Consider the following 12045-nt stretch of genomic DNA (forward strand, 5'->3'; position numbering starts at 1 on the left):
TTGCTCCCTCTGCCCCTGAACAGGTTACTTCCTGTTCCGGGGCAGAGGGAACAGGGAGCCAGCGGAGCCGACAGGCGCGCGGCTGCTCTCTGCACCCTCCAGCAGCCAAGAATGCACCCGGGAGGGGGGCTTGATGCGCCATGGAGGGGGTGTCATTGCGCCGGAGGAGGGGGGGGGCTTGATGCGCTGGGGAGGGGGTGTCATTGCGCCAGGGGTGTGTGTGTCATAGGGGACGGTGTGCAGTGGCGATCCGCCCCGGGTGGCAGCCTACCTAGGATCGCCACTGCTTTGTACTGGATTGGGAGATTTTTTTTTTATTATTAAAATGATCAATTAACCAAACAAGACCCACGGGGAATTGAATGGGCTTCCTCTCATTTGTCACACTGAGAATTGGTAGCAGGGCTTTGTAAAAGAGGCCCATGGTTTGTTCTTCAGGTGAATGATTATTTTAAGTGAATATAGTATTCATAAACCCCTTAGTAGTGGCGTAGCGAGGGCGGCTGCCACCCGGGGCGGTTCGCCGCTGCGCACCCCCTCCCAGGTGCAGCATGACCCCCCCCCTCGGTGCATCACCCAAGCCCTCCCCCCCCCCCGAGTGCATTCTTGCCTGCCGTGTGCACACCGCTGGGGGGGGGGGGGGGGGTGTCGGTTCCGCTGTTTCCCTGTTCCCTCTGCCCCGGAACAGGAAGTAACCTGTTCCAGGGCAGAGGGAGCAGGGAACCAGCGGAGCCGACACCCCCCCAGCGGCGTGCACCCGGGGCGGACCACCCCCCACCGGCCCGCCCTTGCAACGCCACTGCCCCTTAGTCCTTCTGGTGTTAATTCCACACGTTCAGCCTGCTGAAGCAAGTGCAGTAGCTTGCATATAGGCTTGATTTCGTTTGTGTCTCACGCATACGTTAATGATGACAGGCGGGACGGCCAGAGTGATGTCTTTCACTACTAGAAGCTTGTTCCAGTTCTGGTTCTCTTCCCCCACAGCGATGATTTGTATTAAATTGTTTTCATCCAGGACTTCCCATACGTACTGTAGGGGATTGTAAACAGCAGCTTTCCCTCTGAGAATTGCAAAGACAGACAATTAACAGTGGCTTTAACACTCAGGTTGTGCCTGGAACATTTTTTTGTTTTGTTACTTTATATCTTGTCATCTGAAAGTGTTTTTTTTTCCCCCCCATTATCTTTTTAAAAAAAATCCAGCTGTGTATCTGGAGGAGAGTTAGCACGGTGGATTAGGTTAGACCAGTGGTTCAGGTTTTCAGGATACCCACAATTAATATTCATGAGCGAGATTTGCACACACAACAGGGACAAAATCTGCATCTGAAACTGTCCACAAGGAGCTTTGCCATTTTCCCACCATTTCATTAACATTCCAGGCTGGTTTTGGTGACCCCCACAGTTAATTGGGCTTCCAGGATGTTAACTATAATTTGCATATTCTGGTTATCCAATGCACACAGACTTGTTTTATTATGGACTTCCCAAAACCTGAGGTGCTGTTGAGATCACCAGAATAGGTCCTGGAAGCCATGTATTAAATTTTATAATTATAAAAAAAATCAGGTAAGTATATCTTAGCATGAGTTGTAAAATAACTTATCCTTATGGTAGCCCCAGTGGCGTTCCTGGCCTGGATGGCACCCGGGGCGGAGTGCCGATGCGTCCCCCCCCCGGGTGCAGCGCGCCCCCGCTAGATGACACCTCCCCCCCTCCGGCGAAATGACACCCCCCCGGGTGCATGCCACTGGGGGGGGGGTGTGCCGCGGCGCGCGCCTGCTCCTCCGAGTTCGCTAAACTTCGTTTGTTCGCTGCAGCGCCCGCTGCCCCGGAACAGGAAGTAACCTGCTCCGGGGCAGAGGGAGCTGCAGCGAAAGAACGAAGTTTAGCAAACTCGGAGGAGCAGGCGCACGCCGCGGCACCCCCCAGCGGCGTGCACCCGGGGCAGACCGCCCCCACCGCCCCCCCCTGGTACGCCACCCACATTGATAACTTTCCCCCTATTTTAGCACAGGTCCCCTTTTATGCAACGAGACCTAGTTACTAATATTGTCGAAACAAATAACTTTCGCAAATCTCTGAAGACATACTTCTTCAACAAGGCCTACAACGAGAGCCAACAGCTTCACTAATTCACTTTCCCAACCCAACCAGTTATGAAAATCCACTTCTACTATCACCCGCCCAATCACTTCCTCTTTCTTCCCTACTTATCTCTACACAACTGTACTCTACTAACAATGTCATAACAAAACCATGTAAGCCATATTGAGCCTGCAAATAGGTGGGATAATGTGGGATACAAATGCAATAAATAAATAAATAACCTGGGTTAACAGTAAATAACCCATCTTAATGGTAGCCCATTGATAACTTTCTCCCTTTTCTGGCAATATTTTCCACAGACCTGGATAACATTTTTTATCTATGTCTCTGGGCGCTTTCCCACTCATTCAGACCACGCGCATTAGACTTATTGCCATGTTTTTTTTTATATATAGCGAAACGGAGAGCCCCGTAGGGCAAGATTAAAGCTAAGTAACATAAAGTACTGTTTCTAATATACGATATAGAAGAAAGAAAGATCATGATTGATTAAAATTATTCACTATACAAGAGCAGAGTTTTTAAGACCGAGGATTATAACGGAGTCCAAAGAACGCTGGCGTTTGAGCACATTAAGCGCAGTAACGCCAAGCTAGGACTGATGAGGTCTTTTTCTCTGCAGTGAATTTATTATTGATATAAAGAGAAAAAAAGAAAAAAAGAAAAATAATTTTGAAAAATAATAAAAGAATACCGTTTAATACTTTGATTAGGAATATTTTTATAAAAAACATTCAGCTCATAATTGCTATTACGGTGAAAGTTTTTTGCTGAAATTGTGTCCAATTAGATTTTTTTGTCATTAACAGTAAATAACCCATCTTAATGGTAGCCCATTGATAACTTTCCCCCTTTTTTCCACAGACCTGGATAACATTTTTTATCTATGTCTCTCATTCAGACCACGCGCATTAGACTTATTGCCATGTTTCTTTAACGGTTATGAATCTCTTCCCGAGACTTTTGTATTAAAGCAATATTGCAACTCACCTTCTGAAGGACCAAGGGCAATGTACATGGAATGCTTCCAGAACTGCTGTAACGGTCTGCCTTCATGCTGCATAGATTGACCACTTAGGCTTAGCTTTACTTTCTTGGAATCAAAATTCAAATTGGTGGCCACCAGTACTAGACCAATGCTTTCTCCAATTTGAGGAGACTTGGTCAACTTGAACTTCAGAGCTATTTGCGCGTCACTCAGCGGCCTGTTGGGCTGAGGTTTATTCTGGTCTTGAATCTCTTCGGGACTTGCTGCTGATGATAAACTCCTGCTCTCTAAGTTGGCCCCGCCATTTCTTTCTGACGAGAGCTGAAGGCTGTGGTCGGTGGTAGATCGCCTTGGTTGTTTTAGTCTGGCAACAGCCTGCTCAAACACTTTTCTTTCCTGTTGGGAACCTAGTAGAAAGAGAAGCAGAGATGATAAGCTTTCTGCCCATTAAAGTATACTCCCTGCAGAGCTGGTGCTCATAAGACCTTCATATCCACTAGTTCACTATAGAAGGTGCTGATGCTAATTGTGCCAATAACATAGTTCAATGCATAGGCTTGTTTTCCTTTGCGAAGTCCCTCATGAAAAGCCTACTGTAGGATTTTAAAAGCATCTTGCCAACTCTATGATGTTAAACGATCCCAAAAGTATATAGTGTGGATGTTCCTGAACATGCTTCTGTAAAGAAAGAGGAACTGGGGTAGGACTGGGCTTTTTTCCAGGATAGAATCTGAAGATACCAATCACTGCTGATTTTACTGCTAACATCCACCCAATAGTGTACAAAGGGCGGGGTGGTGGGGGAGGTCTGCCCTGGGTGCACGGAGCAGTTGCGCGGCTGTCAGCTCCGCCGGTTCCCTGCCCCCTCTGACGTTATTTCCTGTTCCGGGGCATGGGACTGGCGGAACCGACAGCCACGTGACTGCTCCGTGCACCCCCAGGTGGTGGGGATAACGCGGTTTGGGGGTGGGGGCGCAGTGGCGTCCCGCCCTGGGTGGCAGCCAACCTAGGCACACCACTGCATCCACCTCAGAATGGGTGGAAAGAAGATGTAGGGTAATTGAGATATGAGGGAGTGGTATCGAGGAGGGGAGAGGAAATAACAAAAACAAAAGTAGGTGACTAATGTTGAATTTCTACTAATTGTATCTTTATTGTTGCATTATTTTTTTTTTTGTACAGTTATCAATAAAAATGTTAAAACATAAAAACCATCTTGCCAGACTCAAGAATGACTCGGTTCAGAAGTGGAAACTAAACCATTTGTTTTTCTCAGGGGCGATAGTTTTCTCTACTGAACACATCTTTCATTTTATGAAGAAAACAATGCTAAAAGCCTCAGAACCACAACTGTTGAGAAAAGAGGAACATCTAAGGAGGTTTGAGAATGACTTGTGAGAGGAAGGTTGCTAATTCAGAGACCCAGGGCCTGATATTGAGACTGCAGGAGGCAGCCAGCATTTAAAGATAAGCACTGATGGCCATGCTGAACTGAGTTCAATTCCCACTTCAGGCACAGGCAGCTCCTTGTGACTCTGGGCAAGTCACTTAACCCTCCGTTGCCCCATGTAAGCCGCATTGAGCCTGCCATGAGTGGGAAAGCGCAGGGTACAAATGTAACAAAAATAAAATAGATACTATTGGCGATTCTACATGGAATGTTGCTATTCCACTAGCAACATTCCATGTAGAAGGCTGCGCAGGCTTCTGTTTCTGTGAGTCTGACGTCCTGCACGTATGAACCCTGACGAAGATAATCGAAACGGGACCGTAGGAATCATAGAATACCATTCAACACCAATTTTTCAGCACCAAACTGTGAGCGCCATTTATAGACTTTTCCCCATAAGGTCTAATTTTGGGCACGTATAGGCGTGCAAAGACTTCCTACAATTTACTGTGTTTAGAGAGCACTTATCAAATCGGATCTTTGTCGTGAAACACAAATCACACAACATTAGATGAAAAGCCTTTGTTGTTTGTTTACCTTCTCGATACTTATATTTATCAGTGATGTCATTGCGCTCGTCACCGTCAAGGCTCTTGGTACTGATGAAGGTGCCAACGGAGTGAGTATCACGCAAATATTTTTCTTTTTTCCAGCTCGATGCTATCCAAGAAATACAGTCTGCGTTCACCATGGCGAACACAAAAGGAGCATCATAGTTGAGGTCTATGTTTCCCTCTTTAATGGCTTTCACCGAAGCAGGACCACAGCAGTAGACCCCTGAATAGGAGAGAACAGAATAGATTTGTTTCAAGAAGGAAGATGCTACCTCGGCTGTCTGCCTTATTCGTCTAATTTAATTTTGGGCCTTTATACTACTTATCATTTCTAAAGCGCTACTAGACGTACGCAGCGCTGTACACTTGAACATGAAGAGACAGTCCCTGCTCGACAGAGCTTACAATCTAATTAGGACAGACAAACAGGACAAATAAGGGATAAGGACAAAGGGTAGCAAGATTCCGGAATCCCACAGTAGCAAGATTCTCTGTGGAATCCCAAAGAGTAGCAAGATTCTGGAATCCCAAAGACTACTACTACTACTACTTATCATTTCTATAGCGCTACTAGACGTATGCAGCGCTGTACATTTGAACATGAAGAGACAGTCCCTGCTCGGCAGAGCTTACAATCTAATCAAAACAGACAAACAGGGCAAATGAGGGATAAGGACAAAGAGTAGCAAGATTCCGGAATCCCAAAGAGTAGCAAGATTCTGTGTAGAATCCCAAAGAGTAGCAAGATTCCGGAATCCCAAAGAGTAGCAAGATTCCAGAATCCCAAAGACTACTACTACTACTACTACTTATCATTTCTATAGCGCTACTAGACGTACGCAGCGCTGTACATTTGAACATGAAGAGACAGTCCCTGCTCGGCAGAGCTTACAATCTAATCAAGACAGACAAACAGGGCAAATGAGGGATAAGGACAAAGAGTAGCAAGATTCCGGAATCCCAAAGAGTAGCAAGATTCTGTGTAGAATCTCAAAGAGTAGCAAGATTCCAGAATCCCAAAGAGTAGCAAGATTCTGGAATCCCAAAGACTACTACTACTTATCATTTCTATAGCGCTACTAGACGTACGCAGCGCTGTACACTTGAACATAAAGAGACAGTCCCTGCTCGACAGAGCTTAAAATCTAATTAGGACAGACAAACAGGACAAACAAGAGATAAGGGAATATTAAAGTGAGGATGATAAAATAAGGGTTTATAGTCTGCTTAACCATTAAGTTCTACATGGTGTGCAATCAACTGAGAATCAACAGTAAACAAGCATTTTACAGAGAACTGAAAAAACACAAAAAGCACACAGGGGCCATTTTACTAAGCCACGAGAAAAAGTGGCCTGTGGCAGTGCGAGCGTGTCTTTTGTGTGTGGGCCGGGCAGTGCGTTTTTTCTAGCGAAAAAGGTGCCAGTACTCAAATGCCAGGCCACCCTTCAGGGGTGGGGTGATCACTGAGGGACCCACCCCACAATAGCCAGGCCCCCTGCAACCAGTCACAGAATCTATAACAAGGCAGAATTGGTGTGAAGAGTCTGAACTCTTTCATTAAAACTTGGGGACCATGGGGTCAATTTTAGCAGACAATGGAAAAGGTGCCGGTACTCAGTACCTCCGAGTACCCCCTCAAAAAAAGCCCTGGCGCTGGGCCAGGTTTTACTGCATCCTGGAAAAAGTACCTTTTTTTAAGTGGCTGGAAAAATGGATGTGCGGCAAAATAAAAACCAGTGCACGTCCATTTTCGGCCTGAGACCTTACCGCCACCCATTGACCTAGTGGTAAGGTCTCACGCGCTACCCGGGCAGTAGGCATGCAGCACACTGCCATCTACTGTCGGGTAAGAGTCACACGGTAGGAAATAGAAAATATTTTCTACTGCGTCTTTTTGGCGTCTGCCAAATTCAGAATTACCGCCAGGGGCACACAGTAGCAGGGTGGTAATGCTGATTTGGCGTATTCTTATCCTGCGTAGGCCCTTAAGTGCCTTTGTAAAAGGGCCCCATAATAGCTGGTTACATGATCGGAGTCATATGCAGTAAATGGATACGTACTCGGGCAGTTACATAGATCAAGTAAGTGATGACTGTAGTGACACAGGGGCCCTTTTACTATGCTGCGTGAGCATCTAAACATGCCCAACGTGTGCCAAAATGGAGTTACCGCCCGGCTACCGTGCGGCTCTTGCGGTAATTTCATTTTTGGCGCGTGTCCAATACGCCTGCCTGAAAAATCATTTTTATTTTCTTACGCACATATTGGGCGAACGCCAAGTGGCATTTGACGCGCGCAGGTCATTACCGCTCAGTTACCGCATGAGTCTTTACCACTAGGTCATTGGCTGGCGGTAAGGACTCAGACCCAAATGGACATGCGGCAATTTCTTTTCTTTTTTTTTTTTTTAAATTTACTAAATTTTATTTATTTATTTAATTTTACATATTTATTTGTTACATTTGTAGCCCACATTTTCCCACCTATTTGCAGGCTCAGTGTGGCTTACATAGTACCGTAGAGGCATTTGCCAGTTCGGTTGATAGCAGATACAACGTTATATTGTGGTCAGATGAGGTAGGTGTGGGTCAGGCATCATGGGGGTCGAAGGAAGTGAAGATTATAAATTGTCCAGTACGATCATTAATTATGCTGTGTTGCTGGGTGCGAGGATTTATGTTGGATCGGTGGGATAGGCCTTTTTGAAGAGGTGAGTTTAGAGTGATTTCCTGAAGTTTAAGTGGTCACGGATTGTTCTCACAGCATTTGGGAGTCCGTTCCATAGTTGTGCGCTTATGTAGGAGAAGCTGGATGCGTAAGTTGTTTTGTATCTTAGTCCTTTACAATTTGGATAATGTAGGTTTAGGTATGATCGTGACGATCTGATTCTGTTTCTGGTTGGTAGATCTATGAGGTCTGTCATGTATCCTGGGACTACGCCATAGATAATTTTGTGGACCAAAGTACAGATTTTGAAGATAATGCGTTCTTTGATTGGGAGCCAATGCAACTTTTCTCGTAGGGGTATAGCACTTTCGAATCGTGTTTTACCATATATCAATCTGGCTGCTGTATTTTGGGCGGTCTGGAGTTTTTTTGTGAGTTGTATTTTACATCCCATGTAGATTCCGCTACAGTAATCTGCATGGCTTAGGAACATTGATTATATTAGGTTTCGAAAAGTTTCCCTCGGGAAGAAAAGTTTTATTCGTTTGAGTTTCCACATTGCATAGAACATTTTCTTTATTACGGTATTGGTTCTCGAGTGTAAGGTTGCGATCGAGTGTGACGCCGAGTATTTTTAATCTATCTGAAGTAGGGAGTGTGTGTCCTGGGGTGCTTATGGTTGCGGGTTTGTACTTGTTATGTTGTGATGAGAGGAGATGAGGCAGTGCGTTTTTTCAGTGTTCAGTTTCAATTGGAATGAGTTTGCCCAGGAGTCCATAATGTTGAGTCGGTTCAAAACTTTGCTGCCCGTCTCATCTTCCGCCATGGTCGCTTTACTCATACTACCCCTCTCCTCAAGACCCTTCACTGGCTCCCTATCCGTTTTCGCATCCTGTTCAAACTTCTTCTACTAACCTATAAATGTACTCACTCTGCTGCTCCCCAGTATCTCTCCACACTCGTCCTTCCCTACACCCCTTCCCGTGCACTCCGCTCCATGGATAAATCCTTCTTATCTGTTCCCTTCTCCACTACTGCCAACTCCAGACTTCGCGCCTTCTGTCTCGCTGCACCCTACGCCTGGAATAAACTTCCTGAGCCCCTACGTCTTGCCCCATCCTTGGCCACCTTTAAATCTAGACTGAAAGCCCACCTCTTTAACATTGCTTTTGACTCGTAACCACTTGTAACCACTCGCCTCCACCTACCCTCCTCTCTTCCTTCCCGTTCACATTAATTGATTTGATTTGCTTACTTTATTTATTTTTTGTCTATTAGATTGTAAGCTCTTTGAGCAGGGACTGTCTTTCTTCTATGTTTGTGCAGCGCTGCGTACGCCTTGTAGCGCTATAGAAATGCTAAATAGTAGTAGTAGTAACTTCATTGGTTATTTCTGTCAAGTCTTGTCTGAAGGGAATGTAGATTTTAAGGGTAACAAACATCCAAATTCAATACAAAATACAATGTTTTATAACTTCCATTCCATAAGAGAAACTATATGATAACAGACATTTAACTGGATAAACATTAAATAATGTTGTAGTAGTTCAAAAGCTTGAATTGAGTGAATACACAACAAGTACACAGATAAATAAGCTCCATTTTTGGCAAAAATAAAACAAGGGCCTTTTTTATAGGTGCGCTGAAAAATTATTCTGCGTGCGCCCAAAACACACGTCCACACTACCGCAGGTCATTTTTCAGCGCTTCTTAGTAAAAGGACCCCACAATTAAGCGAAGAAGTCGTGTAAAAGGACCAAAGTGGTACTAGAAGTATTAAAAGAGGACTTAAGGAGACCAGTTAGACTGAGATAGTAACATAGTAACATAGTAGATGACGGCAGAAAAAGACCTGCACGGTCCATCCAGTCTGCCCAACAAGACAACTCATGTGTGCTACTTTTGTGTATACCCTACTTTGATTTGTACCTGTGCTCTTCAGGGCACAGACCATATAAGTCTGCCCAGCACTATCCCCGCCTCCCAACCACCAGCCCCGCCTCCCACCACCGGCTCTGGCACAGACCGTATAAGTCTGCCCAGCACTATCCCCGCCTCCCAACCACCAGCCCCACCGCCCAACCACCGGCTCTGGCACAGGCACAGACCGTATAAGTCTGCCCAGCACTATCCTCACCTCCCCAGCCCTGCCTCCCAACCCCGGCTCTGGCACAGACCGTACAAGTCTGTCCAGCACTATCCCCGCCTCCCAACCACCAGTCCCGCTTCCCACCACCGGCTCTGGCACAGACCGTACAAGTCTGCCCAGCACTATCCCCGCCTCCCAACCACCAGTCCCGCTTCCCACCACCGGCTCTGGCACAGACCGTATAAGTCTGCCCAGCAGACAAATAAATGTTCAGAGTTTAAAAACACTGTCCAAAAATCAACAAAATCCAAAGATTGCACAACCATTGCAAAATTCTAATCTTATAAAAACACTGCCCACACAATGTTCAATACATGTGAGTACACAGTAAGATGAGATGACAGACTTGATCGACTTACCAACTAGAAACACATCAGAATCAACACGAACATATCTAAATCTGCACTACCCAAGCTGCAAAGGTCTCAAATACAAGTCAACTTACGCATCCAGCTTTTCCTACATAAGCACACAACTCTGCAACACGTTACCAAAAGCCTTGAAAACGACGCACGACCACCTAAACTTCCGGAAATCACTAAAAAGTAACCTATTCAAATAAGGCAGATTACCACCAGAGGGAATCGGGGATGACCTCAGTGGTCACTAACCCCCTCCCACCACAAAAAATGATGTTTCACAACTTTTTATTTTCACCCACCTCCCTGGCAGCAGTATGCAGGTCCCTGGAGCAGTTGTTAGGGGGTGCAGTGGACTTCAGGCAGGTGGACCCAGGCCCATCCCCCCCTACCTGTTACAATCGTGCTGCTTAATGCTTATTAGTCGTCCAACCCCCCCAAACCCACTGTACCCACATGTAGGTGCCCCCCTTCACCCCTTAGGGCTATAGTAATGGTGTAGACTTGTGGGCAGTGGGTTTTGAGGGGGATTTGGGGGGCTCAACACACAAGGGAAGGGTGCTATGCACCTGGGAGCTCTTTTACCTTTTTTTTTTTTTTTTGTAAAAGTGCCCCCTAGGGTGCCCGGTTGGTGTCCTGGCATGTGAGGGGGACCAGTGCACTACGAATCCTGGCCCCTCCCACGAATAAATGTCTTGGAGTTATTCGTTTTTGAGCTGGGCACTTTCATTTTCCATTATTGCTGACAAACAAAAACGCCCAGCTCACAAATTGTCGAATAAAACATGGACGTCTATTTTTTTCGAAAATACGGTTCGGTCCGCCCCTTCACGGACCCGTTCTCGGAGATAAACGCCCATGGAGATAGACGTTTTCGTTCGATTATGCCCCTCCACGCCTTTTTGAACAGGTTGGTCTTTAGTGACTTCCGGAAGTTAAGATGGCCGTACGTTATTTTCACAGCTTTTGGTAATGCATTCCACAAAGTAGCCTAAAGAGGTTTTTTTTTATAGCCCAAAACATTTCATGTCTCTCTCCCCATGCTCCCTTAGCGTGTGTCTGCTCTTGAATCCGTCCTTTAGGTAAGGTGGTGTAGTAAACTCAAATAAACATAAACGTGTCATTTCAATTCCTGTGTTCTTCATGGGAATTTTCATTGTGCTCATTTCCCCCCCTTATTTTGTTGCAGGAGCAATATTATCAATTGTCTGCACAGTTTTAAAAAGATTGTGCACTTTTTTGGAAGGAGTGCACACACGCCAAACCCAAAATGTGTTTTTTTTTTCCTGTCATTTTGGCCAAAAAGCATCACAGAACAACATGGAAAAATATCGTAGACATTTTCCATGTAGTTTCAAATGACTGCACAACCCTTACACTCTACTACTACTACTTATCATTTCTATAGCGCTACAAGGCATACGCAGCGCTGTACACCATACATGAAAAGACAGTCCCTGCTCAAAGAGCTTCCAATCTAAATATGGAATGTTGCTAGTGGAATAGCAACATTCCATGTAGAATCTCCAATAGTAGCAACATTCCAGAATCTCAAATAGTAACAACATCTCATGTTCCACTGCACTAACCACTAGGCTACTCCTCCACTAGCAACATTCCATCTAGAAGCCTGCCCTTGCAGATCAGCAACGCGGCCGCGCAGGCTTCTGTTTCTGTGAGTCTGACGTCCTGCACGTACGTGCAGGACATCAGACTCACAGAAACAGAAGCCTGCGCAGCCACGTTGCTGATCTGCAAGGGCAGGCT

General features: G+C 45.7%; 1 protein-coding gene across 2 annotated transcripts in view; it reads right to left on the reverse strand.

The window, feature by feature from the left end:
- The window catches only part of LOC115475593 (protein-glutamine gamma-glutamyltransferase 5-like), a 170186-nt gene that overhangs the window by 110621 nt on the left and 47520 nt on the right, over positions 1–12045 (reverse strand). Inside the window, exons 9-11 of one of the 2 annotated variants that reach the window (XM_030211444.1) lie at positions 5085–5324; positions 3100–3504; positions 909–1061 (exon numbers count right to left, since the gene is read on the reverse strand). In XM_030211444.1, the coding sequence (XP_030067304.1) occupies positions 997–1061; positions 3100–3504; positions 5085–5324 (710 nt within the window). In that variant the 3' untranslated portion in view covers positions 909–996. Of the gene's footprint in view, positions 1–908; positions 1062–3099; positions 3505–5084; positions 5325–12045 lie in introns of those variants that run through there. The other variant, XM_030211445.1, reaches the window with a different exon arrangement.

The sequence above is a fragment of the Microcaecilia unicolor genome, chromosome 8, assembly GCF_901765095.1.
Source record: "Microcaecilia unicolor chromosome 8, aMicUni1.1, whole genome shotgun sequence".
Taxonomy (NCBI): domain Eukaryota; kingdom Metazoa; phylum Chordata; class Amphibia; order Gymnophiona; family Siphonopidae; genus Microcaecilia; species Microcaecilia unicolor.